Source organism: Ahaetulla prasina, chromosome 1 (assembly GCF_028640845.1).
Source record: "Ahaetulla prasina isolate Xishuangbanna chromosome 1, ASM2864084v1, whole genome shotgun sequence".
NCBI lineage: Eukaryota > Metazoa > Chordata > Lepidosauria > Squamata > Colubridae > Ahaetulla > Ahaetulla prasina.
Window position 1 is genome coordinate 229,298,232 of NC_080539.1, and position 25,636 is coordinate 229,323,867.

At 39.9% G+C, this 25,636-nt stretch overlaps 1 protein-coding gene across 1 annotated transcript; it reads left to right on the top strand.

Moving 5' to 3' along the window:
- The first annotated feature begins 5,206 nt into the window (after positions 1-5,206).
- NMI (N-myc and STAT interactor) lies at positions 5,207-24,561 on the top strand. The gene is made up of 9 exons (XM_058193080.1): positions 5,207-5,658; positions 10,403-10,468; positions 10,632-10,790; positions 13,711-13,827; positions 15,120-15,282; positions 16,906-17,012; positions 18,055-18,238; positions 19,850-19,956; positions 24,017-24,561. The coding sequence occupies exons 2-9, from the start codon at positions 10,406-10,408 to the stop codon at positions 24,215-24,217; spliced, it is 1,101 nt and encodes a 366-aa protein (XP_058049063.1). The 5' UTR covers positions 5,207-5,658; positions 10,403-10,405; the 3' UTR covers positions 24,218-24,561.
- The last annotated feature ends 1,075 nt before the right edge of the window (positions 24,562-25,636 follow it).

Consider the following 25,636-nt stretch of genomic DNA (forward strand, 5'->3'; position numbering starts at 1 on the left):
CCCTCAAAACGACGCTATAGAGCACTGCACACCAGAACAACTAGACACAAGAACAGTTTTTTCCCGAAGGCCATCACTCTGCTAAACAAATAATTCCCTCAACACTGTCAGACTATTTACTGAATCTGCACTACTATTAATCGTTTCATAGTTCCCATCACCAATCTCTTTCCACTTATGACTGTATGACTATAACTTGTTGCTGGCAATCCTTATGATTTATATTGATACATTGATCATCAATTGTGTTGTAAATGTTGTACCTTGATGAACGTATCTTTTCTTTTATGTACACTGAGAGCATATGCACCAAGACAAATTCCTTGTGTGTCCAATCACACTTGGCCAATAAAATTCTATTCTATTCTATTCTATTCTAATTGTACTGAATCTACAAAGCACTGTTACAGTATAATGACAGTGACATTCCTGCTGAAAAATAAATGATGAGAAACAGGATGGATAAAAAAGGCACAAGCACATTGTTGTCAGCCCTGGATGCCATATTTACCGTTGGAGCTTCAGGGCTGTCACATCTGGTGCCTGGGAAAATGGGAGGGGTGATTTCACAGAGTGGAGGAGGATTAGCCATAACAACATTCCTTTCTCTGTGAGTCAAGGGCATTCGGCCTGCACCGGGATAGGAGTGACTGGGGGCTGTCTCCAGTTGGGAGGTTGAAATGATTGGACCATGTAATGGACTTGTGGGTCCAGGGGATGGATTTTTGACTTTCTTTTGGGTGGGAGAAAACCCAGAACTCTCAGATTCGGGTTTTCCCGGATGTGCCAATATGAGCTTTCTAATAAAATTAAAATAAATAAATAATAATAATAAAATAATAAAATAAAACAGACTTGTAAGTGGATCACAAGCTTCCTAACAAACAGGAAGCAGCAGGTGAAGCTAAGCAAGATCACATCAAATACCTGTACAATTAGCACAGGGCCCCCCCAAGGCTGTGTGCTCTCCCCACTCCTCTTCTCTCTGTATACCAATGACTGCATCTCCAATGATCCATCTGTTAAGCTACTGAAGTTCGCAGATGACACAACAGTGATTGGTCTCATTCGAGACAATGACGAATCCGCATATAGACGAGAGGTCGAACGACTAGCCTTGTGGTGCAACCAAAACAATCTGGAACTGAACACACTCAAAACCGTAGAAATGGTAGTAGACTTTAGGAGAAACCCTTCCATACTTCCACCTCTCACAATACTAGACAACACAGTATCAACAGTAGAAACCTTTAAATTTCTAGGTTCTATCATATCGCAAGATCTAAAATGGACAGCTAACATCAAAAGCATCATCAAAAAAGGACAACAAAGAATGTTCTTTCTGCGCCAACTCAGTAAGCTCAAACTGCCCAAGGAGCTGCTGATTCAGTTCTACAGAGGAATTATTGAGTCTGTCATTTGCACCTCTACAACTGTCTGGTTCGGTTCTGCAACTCAACAAGAAAAACACAGACTTCAGAGGATAATTAGAACTGCAGAAAAAAATAATTGCTACCAACCTGCCTTCCATTGAGGACCTGTATACTGCACGAATCAAGAAGAGGGCCGTGAAAATATTTACAGATCCCTCACATCCTGGACATAAACTGTTTCAACTCCTACCCTCAAAACAACGCTATAGAGCACTGCACAACAGAACAACTAGACACAAGAACAGTTTTTTCCCGAAGGCCATCACTCTGCTAAACAAATAATTCCCTCAACACTGTCAAACTATTTACTAAATCTGTACTACTATTAATCCTCTCATAGTTCCCATCACCAATCTCTTTCCACTTATGACTGTTTGACTGTAACTTTGTTGCTGGCAATCCTTATGATTTATATTAATATATTGACCATCAATTGTGTTGTAAATGTTGTACCTTGATGAACGTATCTTTTCTTTTATGTACACTGAGAGCATATGCACCAAGACAAATTCCTTGTGTGTCCAGTCACACTTGGCCAATAAAATTCTATTCTATTCTATTCTATTCTATTCTATTCTATTCTATTCTATTCTATTCTATTCTATTCTAAATGGAACTTTGAGGAACTTCAGCCTCGGAGTCTTCTTTCATTGGGGGTGTTACTTGGAACCCTGACAATTGTCACTATTGGATGTTGACAAGCTGGACAGAGAAGCAAACACATCCCCACTTTCCAAATTCATAGATAAAATCACCTTCAATGCAACTATGTCACGGTGACAAATGCCTGATTAATTTGACATGATTTCTTGCCCCTTTTTTTGTTGTGGAAAAGAAATGAGTTCGTAGATAGTAATATAGAGCATCTAAGATATACTTGAGATACCCAAAGGAAGGCAGCTGTGAGTCACTGGAATATCTGAGTCCATAGCATTTAGTGCAACAGTTTGTATGGTACTGTGGCTGGGTTCATCCATACTAAATTTAAGACTATGGTGTCCAGGGGGGCAGAGATCGACCGCGAGGCGCCTCACTTGTGGGGTGCCGCAGGGGTCGATTCTCTCGCCTCTCCTGTTCAACATCTACATGAAGCCGCTGGGTGAGATCATCAGTGGCTTTGGGGTGAGATACCAACTGTACGCTGATGACACGCAGCTGTACTTTTCCACCCCAGGCCACCCCAACGAAGCTGTTGAAGTGCTGTCCCGGTGCTTGGAAGCCGTACGGGACTGGATGGGGAGAAACAGGCTCAAGCTCAATCCCTCCAAGACGGAGTGGCTGTGGATGCCGGCACCCCAGTACAGTCAGTTGCAGTTGCGGCTGACTGTTGGGGGAGAGTCATTGGCCCCAGTGGAAAGGGTGCGCAACTTGGGTGTTCTCCTGGATGAACGGCTGTCGTTTGAAGATCATTTGACAGCCGTCTCCAGGAGAGCTTTTCACCAGGTTCGCCTGGTTCGCCAGTTGCGCCCCTTCCTCGACCGGGATGCCTTATGCACGATCACTCATGCTCTCGTTACCTCTCGCTTGGATTATTGCAATGCTCTCTACATGGGGCTCCCCTTGAAGTGCACTTGGAGGCTTCAGTTAGTCCAGAATGCAGCTGCGCGGGTTATAGGAGCCGCACGCGGTGCCCGTATAACACCACTCCTGCGCAGACTGCACTGGCTGCCTGTGGCCTTTCGGTGCACTTTAAGGTGTTGGTTACTACCTTTAAAGCGCTCCATGGCTTAGGGCCTGGGTACTTACGGGACCGCCTGCTGTTACCTCATGCCTCCCACCGACCCGTACGCTCACACAGAGAGGGACTTCTCAGGGTGCCGTCCGCCAGACAATACCGGTGGGCGGCCCCCAGGGGAAGAGCCTTCTCTGTCGGGGCTCCTACTCTCTGGAACGAACTTCCCCCTGGCTTGCACCAATTGCCTGACTTTCGGACCTTTCGCCGCGAGCTGAAGATGTATTTATTTACTCGCGTGGGGTTGGCTTAAATTTTAAACTTTTTAAATTTTTAATTTTTGGATGTATGTTAATTGGGTTTTAGATTTTAATATGTTTCAAATTTCGGCCAATTTTATAAGAAGTTTTTTAAATTGTTTATTTTAATTGAATTTGGTTGTTTTTATTCCGGCTGTACACTGCCCTGAGTCCTTCGGGAGAAGGGTGGTATAAAAATCTAATAAATAATAATAATAATAATTGTGGCTGGTTTAGCACATCCTCTTAAATCAATCAATGTGTCGTTTATAAACAACAGCTTATATCTTTGCATGTTCTGAGAGTCCAACAATGATTTTTAATAAATCACTGTTAAAGAAGTTACTGTACAGCTTAGTACAGTATACAAGCAAGGCAGTTGCTCTGTATTATCTGCTCATTATTATTCTCTTAGGCCCTGTTACTGCAGGTGGACAAGGAGATTACATGCAACTGACTTGGAGGTCGGTTAACCTGGTTAAGCTTATGCAACCTAAAGTAGGAGCAATCAAAACTTTTTGCTCCTTATTTTCCTCCTTTATCTCTCGTGTGACCGTCTTGCAGTTTGATTTGATGTGCCATCAAAACAGCAATGACTCTTAGCAACCATATAGGTATTTTTCCCCAAGATATTTAAATCCCGGTGACATACAGATTAAAATTTAATTATTTGTTGTTGTTAGTCGCAAAGTCGTGTCCATCCCATCGCGACCCCATGGACAACTTTCCTCCAGGCCTTCCTGTCCTCTACCATTCTCTGGAGTCAAGTGCATTCTTTGACAAAATGACAAAATTAGTGGACCAGAGGGTTTCCTGCCTGGGCAGGGGGTTGGACTAGAAGATCTCCAAGGTCCCTTCCAACTCTGTTATTATGTTATGTTATGTTAAGATCACACCTTGCTTCAGTGACTCCATCCAGCCACCTCATTTTCTACTGTCCCCTTCTTCTTTTGCCCAGTGTTTTATTTATTTATTGCCAAACTCTAACACCAATGAAATCTTTGGGGGAGGGGGGAGATGTCACACACACACAAAAATATGTGAGTTTTAGAGGGCTGAAGTACTGCAAAGTTTGCGAACCAAACCTGTACTATACGATCTTACATTTTTTTTAAAGAGAAGACATGGGGAACTAATTCTGAGATGTCCTGGAAATCAATTTCTGAGGCAGTTTTCTGGACTTTGCCTAGCTTGCTGGCAATTTTGGAAGCCGAATTCCATCCCACTCAGCTGCCATCGAATTGGGAAAGCTTAATTCAGTACTGTCTGCTAGGGAAAAGGTTAGAATTAGAAAGTTCTGTGTGTGATCTTTTTTTTTTGGCTTGCCTGCTAAGAGCAGCATGTTATTAATAATCATTTTGCCATCATTTTTCTTAATCATGGTTTACTTGACTAAACCAGAGTTGGATTCCTAACAATAGCAAAAGCAATAGAATTTAGACTTATATGTCGCTTCAGACTGCTTTATAGCCCTAAGCGGTTTACAGTCAGCATATTGCCCTCAACAATCTGGGTCAGATTCATACATAGCACTAAGCCACACACTGATTGTCTGTGGACATTCTCAGTCATCCAGGTCATAGTTGTCTCAAAGGTGCTTTTTCTTTCAAAAGACTGGACTGGTTTTTTTTCCCCTTGAGGAGGAAGAAGAAAACGTTTCGCTTCTCACCCAAGAAGCTTCACCGGTTACACAGACTATCCGCAGAGCTAAACTAATCCTATTTCAGCTTGGGGTGGCGCGAAAGGCGATCGCAGTCTTGCTGACGGGGCCGGGCGCCTCCGCGTGTCAACACTTGCAAACGTGAGAAGCATCGCGGCTCTCAAGATGCTCTTTTGTCACGAGCAAAGGGCGGGCGGACTTCCCCCTTTGGCCTCAAAGGGAGACGACTTCCCAGCTGCCGGCGATTAGCCGCCCCTTCCCTCCTGCTTTCCTTCCTTCCACGTGATCTGCAGTCAAATAAGGCTGCGTCTTTCGCTTCTTGCTGCTGGGAAAACCGGGCTTTTTATTTATTTATTTATTTATTTACTTTTTAGCGAGAAGCTTCTCCGGGTATTTTGCAGTCCCTTCGGCCTGTCCCGCCGTCGGAAAGATCCTTGTAAATCAGTCAATCCCCCTGGAAAGCGGGCCGAGTGGAGTGGGGAGGAAACGCCTGGCCAGCGAGGGCGTACGAATATATTGCTGTTCCCCTGTGCAAATAAGAATTTGCTGGCAGAATTCGAAAGCGAAAGTAAACTTTCTCCGCGGAGGACAGCGGTGAGCGATTTTTAATTTTACTACAGAAAGCGAACGGTCTGGTCAAAAGCCTACACTTGGAGATGTAAGACCTTACGATTCGCTTTAATTCGTTCCGGTTGGCACGTACGTAACTGAACTAGCCTAAATTAATTAAACAAGGCAACTTAACAGGACCGTAAGTGCTAAATTTGTACCCTATGACTACCATTAAGTGTTGCAAGTGTTGTACCTTGATGAAGGTATCTTTTCTTTTCTGTACACTGAGAGCATATGCACCAAGAAAAATTCCTTGTGTGCTGGCCAATAAAAAATTCTATTCTATTAACGGGCGTAAGAGTAAATGCACGCTTCGTGCTTGTGTAACTCTCATTAAGCGCCCCGCTGCTAACTTCCCCCGGTGTTTGAACTTTGCCCCAACATTCAATACAACTTCGCTGATTTGGAAAACGAAGGAGCATAGGCCCGGTTAGTATTACCCTAGGGCTTCAACTGACATTTTTTTTCTTCATTTAACTTGTTTATTACTTTATTAAAGTATAAAATATAAAGAAAAAGCAAGAAAAAGTAAGAAGATGTAGGAAGTTAGCACCCACCTCCCTCCTAGAAGAATGAAATACCTTAGGAAATATTAAAAAGGGCAGAATATTATATTTCCCTGGATGAGAAATGGAGAAACATGTTTTAAGGACAGAGCAGTAACTAGGCACGGTTCCTGTCCTATTGTTTCCTTTCAATATATGTGCTTGTATATAATGTGACAAAATCTTTGGCAAAGCTCCCTGCAACTTCCTGCCACCCCCCACCTTTGTCAATGGGCCATTAAGGCCTCAGCCAGGCTCACTCATTCCCCCCACCTTTGTCAATGGGCCATTAAGGCCTCAGCCAGGCTCACTCATTCCCCCCACCTTTGTCAATGGACCATCATCTGCAACACAATAGGACCCACCTAGCAACAGAAACTCACATGACACTGTGGAAGATTACATCAGCCAGCAAGGCTAGCTAAGACCCCCACCCCCTGGGAGTCTGACAACCAATTAGGATACTCTTCCTGTGCCCCAGAAAGCTCAAAGCTCAGAAAAAGCATAAAGTCAGGGAGTTTACAGGATCTCATCCCTTTTCTGTTCAGGAACTCAAGCCATGTGAACCTGTCCACCATTAAACCATCTTTCCAAGCAGTCTGCATGTTTCCAGTGTCTTTATCCCCACTTGGAACAGAACCCAGATGGATATTTCTTCCAACAAAGAGAGGGAGGAGAATAGAATAGAATAGCAATTTTTTTTATTGGCCAAGTGTGATTGGACACACAAGGAATTTGTCTTGGGGCATACGCTTTCAGTGTACATAAAAGAAAAAATACATTCATCAAGGTACAACACTTAATGATAGTCATAGGGTACAAATAAGCAATCAGGAAACAATATCAATATAAATCTTAAGGCTACAAGCAACAAAGTTACAGTCATACAGTCATAAGTGGAAGGAGATGGGTGATGAGAACGATGAGAAGATTAAAAGGGATACAGTGTAATGGAAGAAAAAAAGAAAAGAAAAAGACACACACTTCTGCCTCTCTTTAGCACTGTAGAAGGTAACATTACAACCACAACTTTATCTGATATTTCTGATTATTTTTTTTTAACTGGAACTTGGAAATCAGAGAAAACGCCCCAAAAGAAGGATTTTGGCAGAGATTTCTATAGCGGAAATAGTGGACTCAAAGTTGGAGTCGAGCTTCACCTGAGGAAACTTATATGATGTGAGGTTTGCAAGCAGAGATATTTGTTAATTTAAAACTCTGTGAGGACCTTTTTGTCTGCCCATTTAACTATTTAAACCAGGGGTCTCCAACCTTGGCCATTTTAAGACTTGTGGACTTCAACTCCCAGAATTCTGAAGTCCATAATCTTAAAGTGGCCAAGGTTGGAGACCCCTGGTTTAAATTACCCAGCACAAATGTTGCTGTCTCCCTCATAGTCAATCCTTATTCTGTCAGTTATTCCAGTGCTTCCCCTTCCTTCCCAAGTAATCAGCCACACATCCTACCAAATGCTACCTATCACAGAGCAGCCTACCAACTCCTACCAGAGTTGGCATCAGAGGGAAAAGATTACAGGTATAACTAGGAAGATTTAAGGCTGCTTTGTTCACAGACGGGAAATGAGATGAAAGAAATAGTAGTAAAACACAGTAGTAAAAGTGTTTGTGCCAAGGCTAGGCACAAGGGAGGAAAATCCATATCACCTGGCTGGATTTTATAGGGGCAGCACATACAATAACAACAACAGCAACAACAACAACTCAGGATTGGATCTATGATGCTGCTTAGTAGGCAGTATTTTCCAGTGATTTCTAGATGTGATGGATGACAACGTCCTATTGTCAGGCTGGCTAGAAATAGTGGTAGTGTAGCTGCCATACATCTAGTCCATCAGATTAGAGAGAGTTGGTTTATGAGTTTTGTATGCTGTGTGAACTTATCCAACAGTGGGTTATATTCAACAAATGATAAACAAAACAAGCTTTGTGTCATGGCAATCTTTGTCTTTTCCTTGTTTTTCATAAAAATATTTGATATGAGGAAGAATGAAGATGTGTGTATTGCTAAAGAGTTACATCTGACTCTTACATCTGACTGGACGCTCAGGAGATGAGGCCAGAGAGGAGGGGTTTTTGCCATGGTACTCACCCTCTTGGAAAATCATCCCCCCTCCCTGTGCACCCATCTTTATAGATTTCTGGAAAACTCTTAAAATGTCTTTTTCCAGCAATCTTAGGGATCCCATGGGAAATGGGAGCCTGCAAGATATTTATGCACAACTGAGCCCAAATTTTTCTGTTGCTAAGCAAGACAATTGTTAAGTAAGTTTTGCCCCAGTTTATGACTTTTCTTGCCACAGTTAAGTAAATCACTGCAGTTAAGCAAGTATAACACAGTTAAGTGAATCTTGCTTCCCCATTGACTTTGCTTATCAGAAGGTCTCATGATCACGTGAGCCTGAGACAATGGCAACCACCATAAATATACACCAGTTGCCAAGTTTCTGAATTTTGATCATGTGACCATGCTGCCAGTCTCAAGTGTGGAAAAGAGTTTGTCATGTTTTTTTTTTTTTTTAACTGGAACTTGGAAATCAGAGAAAACGCCCCAAAAGAAGGATTTTGGCAGAGATTTCTATAGCGGAAATAGTGGACTCAAAGTTGGAGTCGAGCTTCACCTGAGGAAACTTATATGATGTGAGGTTTGCAAGCAGAGATATTTGTTAATTTAAAACTCTGTGAGGACCTTTTGTCTGCCCATTTAACTATTTAAACCAGGGTCTCAACCTTGGTCCCTTTAAGATTTGTGGACTTCAATTCCCAGAGTCCCTCAGCCAGCAAGGAAAAGGTATTACAAACAGATTGTATTCTTGCCAGACATTCCTATGTGCTTGCTTTTTAAAAAAATGCTGCCTTCCAGTGTATTTAATAAAATAATCTTGCTCATTAAAGAATGAGTAAAAGGAATCTACAAAGACAGAGCTATTATCCTGTTACTGAAATAGTCCTGTTTTACTTCTAGTTCTCATATGCTGTACATTTATTTTAAAACATCCATTTGTTTAGGTTCCAATAAAATGAAACTATTGGAAATCAGAGAAAACGCCCCAAAAGAAGGATTTTGGCAGAGATTTCTATAGCGGAAATAGTGGACTCAAAAGTTGGAGTCGAGCTTCACCTGAGGAAACTTTTATATGATGTGAGGTTTGCAAGCAGAGATATTCGTTAATTTAAAACTCTGTGAGGACCTTTTTGTCTGCCCATTTAACTATTTAAACCAGGGGTCTCCAACCTTGGCCATTTTAAGACTTGTGGACTTCAACTCCCAGAATTCTGAAGTCCATAATCTTAAAGTGGCCAAGGTTGGAGACCCCTGGTTTAAGTTATAGATTATTAACCCCAGGGGCTAACTAATTTCACCTAGAAAAGTCAATAAACTGAATACACGAATTTGAGTTGTAACAAGATATGTGAACTACCCAGTCAATGGCTTTCCTAAACTCTAATCATATGATGACCATCAGTTGCTTCAGATATGGGATGTGTGTGTGTTGTGAATAAAATGGCCTTTAAAAAACCTGACCTTTACATTTATTGCTTTATAGTTCAGTTTGTTGAGCGAATGAAGAATGATGTACAATATAAATATTCAGATTGTGGAGATACCCTTTTTGCTGCTGGATTTACATTGGCTGGGATTTTATCATTCTTGTTTTCAATTTGTTTATTTTCATTTAATTTGAAAATGTATTTGGATATGTTATTATCTCTCTTGGAGACATAGTGCAGGAAGCCTGGAATATAAATTTAGTAGTTAGGTGCAGGAAAAGGTATTACAAACAGATTGTATTCTTGCCAGATATTCCTATGTGCTTGCTTTTTAAAAAAATGCTGCCTTTCAGTGTATTTAATAAAATAATCTTGCTCATTAAAGAATGAGTAAAAGGAATCTACAAAGACAGAGCTATTATCCTGTTACTGAAATAGTCCTGTTTTACTTCTAGTTCTCATATGCTGTACATTTATTTTAAAACACCCATTTGCTTAGGTTCCAATAAAATGAAACTATTTTGAATGTGGTTGGCTAAAAAATTGGAAATTATTCCAGTAATTCACAATTTATTTCAATTTCATATCTGAGGAATAAAAATGAAACTCTTGGAAATGTGAAAAACAGCTTTTGGTGCAAAATGGAAAGAAGTTTTCATTTTTGTTTTGCAGACTATGGCAGAAGATAAACTTTCAAAAAGTGAGACTGAACTACTGAAAGAACTAGAAAAATGGAAGGTAACTTTTACAAACTCTTGAAGTTTTGCCAATGATAGTTAAGCTATCTATACATACTATACCAACTAGAAAGTCTGTGCTTTTTTGTTCGTGTTCAAAACCCTGCTAGTCCTATTTGATTGACTATCCTGAAACTGCATTAATGGATTCTTAATTTGCCCAGGAAAAGCTTGAAAACATTGAAAAGCAAAAAACTGAAATCCTTCTTTCAAAACTTGCCCTTGATGACATGAGAAAAATGAAGCAAAATGCTTTGGCAGATCTACTAGATCAGAGTAATAAGCAAGCAACTGAAAGAATGAGCATACAGAAGAACCAGCAGGTAAAGAATAGATATATCCACATTCCATCATTTTAAGAATAGAACTCAACATTGATGCTGGGAAGTGTGAATGTTTACAGAGTGATATTGATTCAAGATTGACTGGAATGTGTGAGGCCCCTAATTGGTAGCTCGCACAGGTAGTCCTTGACTTACAACCACAACTGATCCCAAAATTTATGTTGGTAAGGAAGATAGCTGTTAAGTGAGTTTTGCTCCCTTTTATGACATTTCTTGCCACAGTTCTTAAATGAGTCATTGCAGTTGTTAAGTTAGTAATACAGTTAAATGAATCTGGCTTCCCCATTGACTTTGCTTGTCAAAAGGTCACAAAAGGTGATCCCATGTCCTCTGGGACATTGCAACCATCATAAATATGAGTCAGTTGCCAAATGCCTGAATTTTGATCTTGTGACCATGAGGATGCTGCAATGGTCGTAAGTGTGAAAATGGTCGTAAGTCCCTTTTCTCAGTGTGATTGTAACTACAAACCATTGTAAGTCAAGGATTACCTGTATATGTTTTCACTGCTGCCATCTTTTTGCTCCTCTATCTTTATTGTTATATTATTGTTTTTTATTTGTGTGGGGTTTTTTTACCTTTATCAACTGCTTAGAATCTCTGGAAGTTGGGTGGCGTATAAATTTAACAGACATCTTGCAAACTTTGTTTCTTATGCCTGGTCACTGCATCTCACTGTGGAAACTTAATATTTTTAGTTCTTGTAGAAAATGTGCGTCTTGCAGTTTGTAACAAAGTAGAAGCCTATATTTTGCAGGTTTATTTTCTTAAAAGTTGAGACCAAAAGAACAAGTCTGAATATTAATTGATATCACAGTTTGGAATCTTCGCACTCCGAAACAGACAATACAGGTATACAGGTATAAGTCCTTGACTTATGACCACAGATGAGCCCAGAATTTATGTTGATAAGTGAGGAATTTGTTAAGTGAGTTTATTCCATTTTACGACTTTTCTTGCCACAATTGTTAAGTGAATCACTGAAGTTAAGTCAGCAACATAGTTGTTAAGTGAATCTGGCTCCCCCATTGACTTTGCTTGTCAGAAGGTGGCAAAAAGATGATTACATGACCTTGGGACACTGCAACCATCATAAATATGAACCACTTGTTAAGCATCCAAATGTAAATCACATGACCATGGGGATGCTGCAAAGGTCATAAGTGTGAAAAATGGTCATAAATCACTTTTTTCACTGCTGTTGTAACTTTGAATGGTCACTAAGCAAACTTGTAAGTTGAACATTTCAATTTCAATTATGAAACCTGACTTTCATAAACAAAATGCAAATGCTTTTGTTCAGACCTCCGTTTGTCAATCTAATATATGCATGTTAAGAAATATGCTAAGAATGTAATATGCAATCTTGATTAACTGACCATATGCTGAATGGGCAAAAACCAGTAAGATCGATATATACATGTTTCTATGGATATAGATTCAACTGACTGGTGCATCCACGTGAGTATTCAGTGTGTGGTACTCTTCACTGTACAAAAATAGCAAGGTAACAGGGCTGCTTAAAGCACTTCCTTTCACTTGGAGTACAGATATGGCTTTTTTTTTTTTTTTTTTAATTCAAAAAGTTTTACAAAATTTTTTTCCCCCTTTCCCCCCCCTCCTCTCCCCTCCCTTCACAACCCCTCCCCCGACTTCCCGGAACGGGCACAAGGTATAGTTAAAAATAAAACAAACATATGCTAAAAAATTTTCATCCCAACTTAATTATACCCCTACAATCATCAATTCCTAACTTCCCCCAAAAACAATCAAGAATAATACATCATAATCATTCAAAAACAGTTTGACAACTCTTAGTCTGATATCTACGTTGAATATAGTCAATCCATTTTTTCCATTCCTTTAAGTATCTTTCTTGTGTATTATCTTTCAAAAAGGCTGATATCTTCGCCATCTCAGCCAAATTGGCAACCTTCAATATCCATTCTTCTATTGTAGGTACTTCTTTTTTCTTCCAGTATTGTCCTATTAATAATCTTGCTGCTGTTATTAGGTTTAAAATCAATTTAGTCTCAATTAGGAGTAAAGATATGGCTTAATCACATAGTATTTTATTGATAATTCAGATTCAGTAAAATACTGCAGGTGGTTACAAGTTTACCTATTAAAACTTCCAGCAAGGATATTTTGTCACAAATGAAGATGAATATACCGTATTTTTCAGACTATAAGATGCACCTGGCTATAAGACGCACCTAAATGTAGTTTGGCACTTTTTTTGGCACTTTTCAAGGCTTTTTGGCCCATTTTGGGGGGCTTTTTTGGCCTGTTTCTGAGGCTTTTGGGGGCCATTTTTGAGGCTTTTGGGGCTGTTTTTGAGCCTCTTTTGGGTTCATTTTTGAGGATTTTTTCAGCCTATTTTTTCCAAAAAAGCCCCAATAAAGGGCCTAAAATCGAGTTGAAAAAAAGCCTCAAAATGGGCCAAAGAAAGCCTCAAAAACAGGCCGAAGAAAGCTCAAAAATGGGCCAAAAACAGCCTCAAAAATGGGCCAGAAAAGCCCCAAAAAAGCCCCCAAAACAGGCAAAAGGCCTGAAAACAGGACATGCAGAGCCCAAAAAATGGCTGGTGGTGGGCAGGGCTTTGGCAATATTCGGTCTATAAGATGCACAGACATTTTTGCCTCCTTTTGTGAGACAAAAAGGTGCGTCTTACAGTCTGAAAAATACAGTACTTGTCCCAGGATAATGTTGCAGGATCCAATCTGGGTCCATAGGTTTTGTATTCTGAGCTTTTGGACTCATGCTGGAGCCCATCTTCAGGGAATTTCTCCCTAGTCATTTTGTGTTCTCTAGCAAAATGAAAAAAATACAAAATATTTTTTTCAAAACATCATAAACCGATTCTTAGGCATTTAAGTCTTTTTTTCATATTCCACAGGAGCAACTTTCCTTAATACATGAGGAAAATAATAAGCTGAGAAAGGAAATTGAAATCCTTAAGATGAATCTGGCAGCAAAGAAAGAGAAACGTGGAAAACTTACATGGAATTTTTCGGTAAACTCTTGCATTAATGAGTTGGCATGCATGTGGAAGATGCAACAGGATTCTAATATACTGTACTGATTTCATAAACTTACTTCATCCTTCATAGGAGGATTCTTCATCCCTTTTTTCAAGAAACAATGCCTTTGCCCTCCCTTCCAGAGAATTTGTGGTTTACAGAAAATTAGAATCTTTATCAATTTTATTCTATTAGACCTGGGGTGTCAAACTCAAGGCCCAGGGCCCGGATCCTGCCTGTGGGGTGCTTAGATCTGGCCAATGGTGGGATTCAGCCAGTTTGCATCACTTTGGGAGAACTGGTTGTTAACTTTCTGAGCAGTTTGGTGAACTGGTTGTCGCAAGAAATCATTAAGGCAGAGAACTGGTGGTTAAATTATTTGCATTCCGCCACTGGATCTGGCCCTTGGGCTTGCCCTGGAAATAGCGAAGGACTGGCCTGCTGTGCCTCTGCCAACAAAAATGGAGCTTACGAGGGCTGCATGCGGCCCTCCTGAGAATTTTTGCTGGCAGAGGGTTGCAGGAGGCCATGCCAACCAAAAACAGAGCTCTCGAGGACCGCATGCAGCCCCCCGAGCTCTGTTTTCACTGGCAGAAGGTTGCAGGAGCTGAAAACAGAGCTTGGGATCCCATTTTCACTGACAGAGCACTCGAGCCACCATAGGCGCCCTCCTCCCACATGAGTGATTTCATGCTTGCCACGCCCACCCCAGCACCCCAAGGTCAAACACAACCCTGATGCGGTCCTCAATGAAATCGAGTTTGACACCTCTGCATTAGACAATTTTTGTGCCATAAGTCCATGACCTAATAAACTCTATAGAAATCTCACTGAATTCTAAAGTTCTTTTTCTCAAGTAAATAGTTACAGACTTGCTACTTCATTACAGTAATTGCGTTCACTTTCTTACTAATACATTGTACTAATGCAACTATTCAGTCTCAGATGAATCCCGGATTTAAAGTTTTAAAATGTCTGGATACCTTATGAGACAACATGTAGCTCCTAGTTCCTGCTTTGAAATTATTCAGCAAATTGGCAAGTAACTATCTGATTTCCTGCTGGTAGGAGATTGTTGTGTTACTCTTCCCCAAATCCCTCAAAAGAATGGACAGTGCATTGAAAATTCTGTCCGTTATACCAACGGGAGATGGTGTTAAAAGGATCTGATGAAAGCTTCTTAATGGCCTTATATGTCACTGAAACTAGTAGATAAAGAATATGTTTACTTAATATTCTTTTGTCTTAAAAGCTGTCCTCTCCTGTATTATTACTAAAATTTCAGCTTCAGCAGTGCCTACTTAAAAAAAAAATGAAGTTTGTGCACCTGGAGGATGCCAAGAATGAAGATGACTGCACAAACATGTCCTGCCGTTTTCACCTAGCTACAAAAATCCCATTCACGTTGAACCAAGGAGAAGCTCTCATTCAATTTGAAGAAGAATCTGGTATATGGAGTTTCCTTTTTTTAAATAAGGGAGGTTGTGTTAAGTGATCTCTTCATTTTCTGACAAGAAAATTTTAGGATCAGTTCAAATACCTTCATTTATGAATCTGTCTTTGGTTTTGATGTTTGAAATTCTAACCTTATCGTCCCCACTATAAAAATGATAAAGAAAGTAATTTATAATTTGATGATCTTTAAGGGCCCCAGTCCCTTACCAGCCTTCCTGTAGGTGAGCTAGCTATAATATTAAGTGATTGAGTTCACACATCAGAAAAGCTAGGGCTTGCCTAAAAGTGAATTGTCTATGAATGATTGGGTTTGCATGTCATGCCAAGCTTTGAATCAGAGGAAAACACTTTTTTTCTGTCAAGGAATCCTTCCATTTTTTAAATTAATGAATTCAAATTTATTTGCCACCCATTTCACTGTCACATGATTCTGGGTGCCTTACAACCAGATATGACTACCGTATAAAAATTAAAAGAGGAAAACAATCAATAAATATACATGATACATTTGATAAATGTATCAAATACATTTGATGTTTGGGGAAAGATGACAAAATATATATTCATATGGCAAGATCCTAATTTTTTAATTTATAAAATACATTTAATTTTTTTGTTTTTAAAATTAAGTTACGTATAGTTAACTCTTACCATTTTTACCAAAATCAGATAATGACCCTGTCAGGGTTCCAAGTAACACCCCCAATGAAAGAAAACTCTGAGCCTTGAGTTTCCTCAAAGTTCCATTTTATTAGAGATGTCATATCGGCACATCTGGGAAAACCCGAATCTGAAAGCTTCCAGGTTTTCCCCACCCAAAAGAAAGTCCAAGTCCCTGCCCAGCACCCACATATCCATCCCATGGTCCAATCTAAGCACCATCCAATTGGAGATGCCCCCCAGTTCCAGACGTCCAGTTGCAGGGCAAGATGTCCTTGACTTTCTGAAAAAAAGAATGTTATTATGACTATATATCACCCTAGCTCCATACAATCCTCCCTCTAGTTTCCAACAGTAGAAATTGTGGCAGGCCTGAAGATCCAACAAAAAAAAAGGCTTCCAGGCCTGACAGACCCAATTAGAGGGTCAGTGAAAATGGAATTTAAAGGTGGCTGTTGATCACCTTACCATAACTTATATGTTGGGTTGGATTCATAACACTAAACCAAATTAAATCCCGTTATTGCATAGCACGATGTGTGAACCTAGTCAGTGCTGTGGTGAGAGATGTCAGTGCCAATAAAAATAATCTTACGCCAACTGCTGAATTATGAATATTCTGAGTTGTTACTGGATCTATCCAGTATTCAGTGCAAGAATGGAGAAACACAACCTTTTCGAGAATATTTCCTTCAGGGATCTGTTACCCTGTTTTCCTTGGCTAGAAACTTTGACCATTACAGTGTCCTAATTGTAGGGGAAATACTGTGTTTGAGTTGGGAAACCATGCAAAACCAAGCAGCAATAATTGTCAACAAAATCCCATGTCAAAAATGTCATTGTTGAAACTTTGGCTTTCCTCACAATTGTTGATTAATGTGACTACATGTCTCATGTGAAGTTGAACTATTTAGTCAATGTTCAGTATGGAAACCTGTTAATCTGTTGTTCTTTAGTTGCTCAGCAACTGATTAGAAAACATAACCATATCATCAATCTGGAACATAAGGTGATTGCTTTGAAAGCCTGCCCTGCTGTTTTGGCGACGGGAACAACATTTAAGGTAATGGCATCATCATGAAAGATGTTAAAATATATTCAAATAATGTGAACTATTCTGTAGTGGTAACTGGACTTCCACGTATAGACAAGCTTAAATTCAATTGGCTTTGCTTAGCCCTACATAGATATAAGATTCTCACAGCTGGGATATAGTAAATTTAGGATGAAGAGACTTTTATCTTTTTCCTAATCACATAGAAAGAAGGCAAGCCTTTTCTTAGAATTTTCCCTAGATATGTACCTTTCCAGATTTTACATCTAATTCACCCAAAAATACATGCAGACATAACTGCATCCTTTTTCCTGAGCATATCTTGTTATGATATTGTGTTCTGTTGGCCAAACACTGGATTGAGAACTTACTGGCAAATATTGTCTGTAGGTCTAATTTAAAGACCATTTTATGATCACCCTCTAGTCTTTATTATAAAGAGGGAGTATACGTGCTTATTGATTACATTTCATTGGGCTTATCAAGGGCTTATCTTCTTGGCAACAATATAGAAATGGATTCTCACTGTCTTCTTCCCACTCTAAGCTACAGTTTTGATGGTATTTGATGTGTGGCTCTGCTTGTATTTTCAGAGTCGGCTGTTATGGCGAACTTTGATTTTAACACATGTTGTAGATGGAAATTCCTATATTGTTTTAATGTATGGTTTAATGATGGTTTGTTGAATAAATCATTGTATATTTAATGCTAATGTATTACAGAGCCTGGAGGGGGAAAATTGTGCTAACTTGACTGGGCATACAAACCACATTGAATTGTACTTGCATTATGCTTTGTTGAGTAATTACAATTTTAGCTTAGTGTGTTGTACAAATCATCACACTGTCTCAATCCAAATTTCATTCCAGCATGAACAGAGAACAGAGAAGAAAGAAAACCTTGGAAGGAAGGGCAGTAAAGATAACAAGAAAACGTTCTTCTCCGTCAGAAATTGTGCTCTGATCATAACATGTTTTTGAATAGTTGCAGCTATGAATTTTTTTGATGTGCATAATTTTGACATTATTGGCTTGTATTGTTTTTTTTCCAGATCCATGTTAAGCTCTCTCAAAGGGAGATTCATGTTTCTAACATCCCAAACGTAAACATTCCTGAGGAATGGATGAGAGAGAAATTGGAGCTCCTTTTCTGCAAAGCGAAACTGGGTGAAATTCAGAGGATACTATATGATCCATTCTTACAAGAGGCAATTGTTACCTTTTGTCAGCCTATAGGTAATTTTTGAATTATTCTACCAGTTTATTTTTAGGATTATGGTCTGTAATCAGCTTTGTTTGTAGATCATCATTGCTCGCCTAACTTTAAGCACGTAGTCTTAGAACTTGGTGGCTAATAACACCATTTATTTTTTTTTGAGTTTCAAGATAATCATATTCCACTGCCGGAATGGCCTGGGAATAGCCCAGACCTTAACCCAATTGAAAATCTATGGAGCTTACTAAAGAAACTTGTTAGTCAGAAGTGACCCAGCAATAGAACCCAGTTAATAGAAGCAATCATTCAGTCTTGATTTCACATTATAACAGCTGCAGACTTGGTTCACTCCATGGGAAGACATTGTAAGGCCATAATTCATGCTAAAAGTTACCCAACTAAGTATTAACTGACGTGATAATTTTTGTATGTCTTGTTTTTTCTATGTTTCACTTTTCTTCTTTATACCGTAACTACTATTCTAATAGCCAATCCTTCATAAAAGTTATTGCATTACATTCTTGATTAAGATATCTTTCCATTGATATATAATTTTATGATACTACTCCAAAACAAAGTGGTGTTATTAGCTAGTTTTAGAAAATACACTTTTCCCAAAAGGTTACCACAATTTTGGCCATTACTGTATGTGCATACGTGCATGCCTATGGGCTTTCATAGCCCTATTGGTTTGGCCCTCCATAACAGTCTCAGTTTCTCATGTTGGGAAAATTAATTGCCAAGCCCTGTTTTAGAAGAAACTAATTACTTAAACCTTGTCCCAAGTCCAATGTGGTTTTGGACTAGAAAGCATATGGATCACTTATGTAGGATGACTTTTAGAGCTGACTGGGAAGTATGGATTCCCTGAGGATCACCCTATTTTTAAATTATATACAATATCCTACATCATTCTGTCTCAAATATTTCACTTGCATCTAACCAGCCCATTATTATGGCATTTCTGGTCTTCTTATTAGTTGTCATCAATAAGTATTCCTCATTTTGCAAGCAGGTCCATAGATGCGAAAATATTTTATTCTCTACATTTGAGTGTTCATCCCTGAGCTATATACATTCTCTTCTATTGGTACTTTTCAATATGTATACTATGTCATTTTCTTCACTAGAATGCAATGTAGCCTTCCACAACTGGATTTTTTCCAGCTGTTTTAGAAAACACCACCACAGCTGTTGCCATCTGGCTAATAACTTAGAAAAATATAATCAGTTTTTTCTGGAGGTACCAGGTTGGAGAAAGTGTTAACTCTTGAAAGTTAGTGCTACATAAGATTTTTCTGTTAACGTTACACTTGAAATAGTTTACTTTGGATTAAATTCCACTGTATTTTTGTGAGTTACTTACAGGTAGACCTATCTAGAATTGCACTACAGTATTATTATGGTGGAAACAAAGGCTTGTGATGATTATTTTATCACTATATTTGCCTTATAGCCAACACCTTTATGTCCCATGGTTAATGGAAAACTAGTTATTCCTAAATAAGTATATACATATTTAAAGTATATGTGAAACTCTAATGTTTAGGTTTTAATTTATTTAAATTTTAACCAGTCCTTTTCAGATGTGGACTTCTTCGTATAACTCATTTTTATTTTTTTAATTCTAGCTCTTAATAAAATAATAAGGCATGGACAATACTGTATCAGTGTGTTTGGAAAGACTCATTTTCTCTCTGTTTCACCTCTCAAAAAAGGCAATGTGGAAAAAGTTCAGGTAAGTAATAGGGGAATAATCAAGCATGGCAGGTAATTCAGCAGGTGAATGAACTTGTTGTGCTAAGCTGTGGGTTACTGAATAAACCACAATAAAGCAGACATATATCACATTGTATTATTGATTTTAAACTTGATTTAGAGTTGCCCACAACTGCATGTAGGTGTTGCCACATAACTACACTGTGAAGGGGTTAATGGGTAAGTGTAAGTTGCAGATGATTGCAGACAGGCTGATGGGCACATCTCCCAAATCCCAGAACAGACTTCCTGTTCTGTGCTTTGCTGCTTGAGAGCTCCTTAGCCAGAACATTAACATTTGCAGAAATACAAATGCAACATACATGCAACCATCCTCATACGATAGACAGGTACATGCTCTGATATGTAGTGATGGAGAAATCTAGTCCATGCTTTCCAGACTAGTGACTGGGTTGATATAGCATGACACATTACAATTAACGTTACAATGGCAGTTGATATGAGTCATTGAGTTCAAAGGGACTTCCTTTGGAATAAGGTTTATTGCCTTTGTAATACCATGTTTCCCTGAAAATAAAACCCAACTGGAAAATAAGCCATAGCATGATTTTTCAGGATGATCTTAATACAAGCCCTACCCCAAAAGTAAGCCCCAGTTAGGATCGTCAGCCAGACAGATGCATTTAGTACCGTATTTCTCCCAAAATAAGACCTAATGCATCGTGCAGTAAAAATTAATATAAGACCCCTGTCCTATTTTTGGGGAAACATAGTATTTAATATATTATTCCCCTACTTTCCAAATAACTAATTCCAGCCGCTGGAAAATGTGTTCTATGGGTAAACAATAGAACTTAGTTCTTCATATTAAATGTATATAAAATAAAGTTAAATCTGCTTATACCATAGTATCAACCATATACTGTATATGGGCAGCAAAAATCTAGATGGGCTTTAAATAATGTAAACCTTTTTTAAGTAATGTAAAACCTCTTCGCTGCCACCTACTGATCATCTTACATTTTACACTACAGATATGGTTGGCCCAATACTATCAAACACTTACTGTGGTTTGATAATGGTTAGGTCTTGGTTTTCTTCCATTTAATGAGGATTAGCATGTGTTGCACATTGAACTAAAATAAATATTATTATCTGAATATACCATTGTACTTTCTGCCACACACTGTTCTTTAACCAGGCATTGTAAGTTACTACTTCCTAAACCAAAAAAGGCCATCATTTTGGGATTCTAGAAATGGGAGTTGTGCCTAGGATTTGCCATAGATTACAAGATCAGGTTTTCAGACATGAGCAACGTAATCGTGTGAGGTTCAGACAATACATATTACATGTAAACTGTAACATGGTCAGTGGTATCCCACCCAACAGGAAGTAAGAAAGAATTAGACTTTTTAGCTTTGTTTATTGCTTTCGAATTGTGGTGTTGGAGAAGACTCTTGAGAGTCTCTTGGACTGCAAGGAGATCAAAGTCAGTCAATCCTAAAGGAAATCAACTCTGACTGTTCTTTGAAACGACGGATATGAAGCTGAAGCTCAAATGAGAAGAAAGGACTCCTTGGAAAAATGGTCCTGATGTTGGGAAAAAATTGAAGGCAAAAGGAGAAGGGGATGGTAGAGAATGAGATGGAATAGGACCTGAATGATGGAATGGAATGATGGAATGAACATGAATGACTTTGGGCAGTCTCTGGGAGACAGTAGAGGACAGGGGGCAGGGGTTGGCGTGTCATGGTCCACGGAGTCTCAAAACAGTTGGATACGACTTAGTGACTGAACAGCAAAAGCTTTATTTATTTGCAAACATAGCTTGAGTGTTTGCGGCAGCTTTATTTGGGTCAGAATAAAGTTGTAACAAAAAGAAATATGCCGATGATCACATTAGACTCAAAAGGGAAAATGTGCTATGACCTGGATGGAGATTCCATGCCAATTTTGTTTCATTAGGATCACAGCAGGGGATCAAATGGTTCATTTCCCAGCCTTCCCCCTGCTGTGATCCTGCAATACATGGGTATTTTAGAAAGGGCATGCGAGGTGCAGCCTCCATGCCCAGGTCTCACTTTTGCTGGTTCTTTTTTGTTCGAAAAGTTTTTATTAGTCAAAAAAGGTTTATACAAATACATATCAGGTATGGTAAATTTTCATTTTTCTTATCTAAAATAAGAATTTTACTCAAATTTTTTAACACATACAACAGCCATAAGGCAAGCAGGTGACACGAAGTAGCAAAGTTTGCAAATTTTAAATACGTAATAAAGAAGAGTCAAGAATAAACAGAATATCGTACAAAAGAGAATAAGGAAAACCAACACAATCCCAAATATCTTTATCACTTCCTAGTTTTGGATCTCAGAACTCTGGGTTCAGCCTGACCCAACTCCAGGGCCGCAACAGCGGCAGCCGCTTCAGCCCCATGATCTATAACCTCCCCTTCTTCAATTCCTGGGTCATCTGATTCCAGGAAGGCTTTGTGTTCCTCCACATAGGCCGTAGCCTCCGCAATTGTACTGATTTTTTCGTAATGCCCTCCCGAAAATCATCAATCCTCTGGCATCAGCCATCTGAAGCCCACTCCTTCTGGTACAATTTGCTTGACAAAAATAATATTTCTTTCTTTTTCACGTACCTGTCTGGGAATCTGCCTCAGAATGGCTATCTCCTGCCCCTGTAAATCAGTGCCCCACTCCTATGTTTTCTAAGAATTTCATCTCGCCTCTTCTCACAAATTTGACATGAACCTCTCTGGGAACTGCATGCGTGCGTGCATATTGCTAATTAACTCTATAAACTCGATCCACATCCCAATTCATGAAATCAACACCTCTCCCAAGAAATTCTCCCAACAATTTAGTCACAACATCTCTCAAGTCTTCTTGGTCCACTTCTTCCAAATTTTGAAACCTAAGGAAATAAGACATTTTATCCATCTGTAGTCCAAGCACAGCATTGCCTGTCGTCTCCTCTCTTTTCTGCACTGCCCGCATCTCACCCTCCAGACCTTCCACTTTCTGCTTGTTTTCTGGTGAGACTTGTTGACTATCCTTTTAATCCTTTTGCATAGTCACAATTTCTTCTCTTAATTCCCTTTGGCCTCTTTGCAGATCATCCAGTTTCTTGTCCATATTGGATAACTTTTCCAGAATTCTCCATCTCTCCAGCAGTTGGTCTCTGACCTTTGCCATTTGAAAAAAAGAATCAAAATCCTCAGGCAAGCACAGTATCCTTGTAATTTCCTCCGGATCCACCAGGGGCACTCACAGGAGCAACGAGTCCAGAGTACAGTTAGTCAACCAGGAAGTCAAGGGAAGTGATGTCATCAAAATTCTCATAGTGAAGGCGGAAGCTGGACGCCACCACTGTTCCCCAGAAGGAGGGGGGGCCTCAAACCTTCCCTCCTAAATTTCTCCATCACCTCTTCTCTCCAGAGCTCCACAAAACCGGTAATCTTCTTATTTTAAGTTCTCCTCTCTCCAAAATAACTCGTGCTCCTTCCAACCGCAGGGGAGAAAAAACCCCCCCGCACTCCGGAGCACTCCACTCACGTTTACCGATATTCCCTTCCCTTCTCCTCCTCAATTCTTCTCCGTGCCCTGTTCACCACCAGGCTGCTGCAGTTATAAATCCAATGCCCCGGTGTCACCGGGCACAGCGGCCCAGGCGACGACCAAAATAATGGCCGCGGCCTGTGGCCTCCGAACCCCGCCAAGCCTAGGACGCGCCAGCATCGGTCCCCACAGTCCTGTATGTCGGCTGGGAGACCCCTGGCGAGCCGTCCGTACGGCAGGTGTCCTTTTCGGAACACCTGGCCCCTGAGGGCCTCGGCGGCGGCCGGATTCGGGCGCTGGAGGCAGGAGAAACCTTCCAGACGTCCGTTGCCACTGGATACCGGAAGTCGTCTCACTTTTGCTGGTTCTTGAACAGTTTGCATTTATATTTTGTAATCAGTAGAAAAATGAAAGGGTGTAAATTATCTCTTAGTGATGGTGCTTTCAATATTAGCTTTCTCTAAGGAAGACTTTGGAAGTAACCTATGGTATGCTTCTTTTTTGTGCCAGATGTTTTCAGGGACTTCCAGGAAAGCTGTACTATTAACAGGAATCAATGCAGAACAGAAAGATGAGGAGAATGTGGAAGACATGATTGAAATTCACTTCCAGAAACCCAGCAATGGAGGAGGTGAAGTGGATCGAGTGACCTACATTCCCAAAGGAAGGAAAACTGCCTATTTTGAGATAGATAAAGCGGATTTCATATGAGAGTCTTGAAGATGTAGACTGGCTCAGCTTCCGATTACACCAAGAGTTTACTAATTGAATACTAAACCTGCAGTTGTTTAGGAGTGAAGCTGCTGATAACATAGAAGCTTTGGACACCTTTGAAGACCCATTTAAAGCTATGTTCAATTAAAAGTTCCCTTGTTTCAGTTGTTTTTTTAAAAAATGTTGAAATCATGAGACTTAATTTGCTATCTAATCGCAACTCACACCAGTGTTTATAGCGCAAATAGTCAATACCAACTGCATTTGGCACAATTGCATGATGGCAAATTCTGTGGCCTAGGAATAAAGGTGATTTTATGCTCTACAAGTTACAGATATGACCCATGTCTTTTTCATTATTAAAAACATAAATGAAGCTTTACCTTGAATCATCTATATTCTAGCACAGGGGTCTCCAACCTTGGTCCCTTTAAGACTTGTGGACTTCAACTCCCAGACTCTGGGAGTTGAAGTCCACAAGTCTTAAAGGGACCAAGGTTGGAGACCCCTGTTCTAGCACAGGGCTGTAAAACTCACAGCCGATGGGCTGGATGTGTCACGCGCTGACCACACCCATGCCTGGTTTAGCGAAGGGGAAAGAAGTCCCGATAGGTGACACCGCCGTGACGACATGAGTTTGGCACCCCTGTTGTAGCCTTACAAATGTCCAATGATCACAAGTGAGATTATTGAGTGTCATTCTGCTTTGGTAATCATTATTGGTAATAATACTTCATTCCTCAGAATAAATGGTTTAACAATAGGCTAAAACAGCAGCCTGCACATACTGTATCAGATCGACTAAGAATAAAAACAGGGCAAGGTAGCATTAACAGCTCAAAATGCCGACACCGAAGAGTGCTGAAATGGTGGTACCGATCTGTTAACATCATCTTATCACCAGTTGAAAAGTAACCCTGTTGCTTTTTCCACAACTGGGCTAAAACCACAGGATAATAGTTACTGTACTTGCAACTGGCCATCGTGTTTGTAATGTGACTCCTGCTCTGATTGGCATGTGAACGACACTTCCTGGGATGCACTGTTCCCAGGATGCCTTTGGTAGTTTTCAAAGTCAAACTTTGGAAAGATGAAAGCAAAGGTTGGCTTCGTGTTTCCCAGGAGAAGCCTTGGGGACCTGCGCATTATACAAGGGATTGTATAGGTGTGCTTTTAATGCTAGATGCAAGGCACAGGTCAAATTGTACGTTTGGTGGTTTCTCTACTGAGCTGTTTGGGGAAAGGTAACTTCAATACAGTTGATAGCAACCACTTCTGTGTCGATTTCCATCATTTTTCTGTAGGTGGAGGAAAGCAGACTGTCGTAGTAGGATGTAGTCATAGTAGGATTGAGAGCCTCGAAGCCCTGTCTCATGAAAGGTGGTTCTTTCTCATCGGGGTTGCACCTAGGAAGAT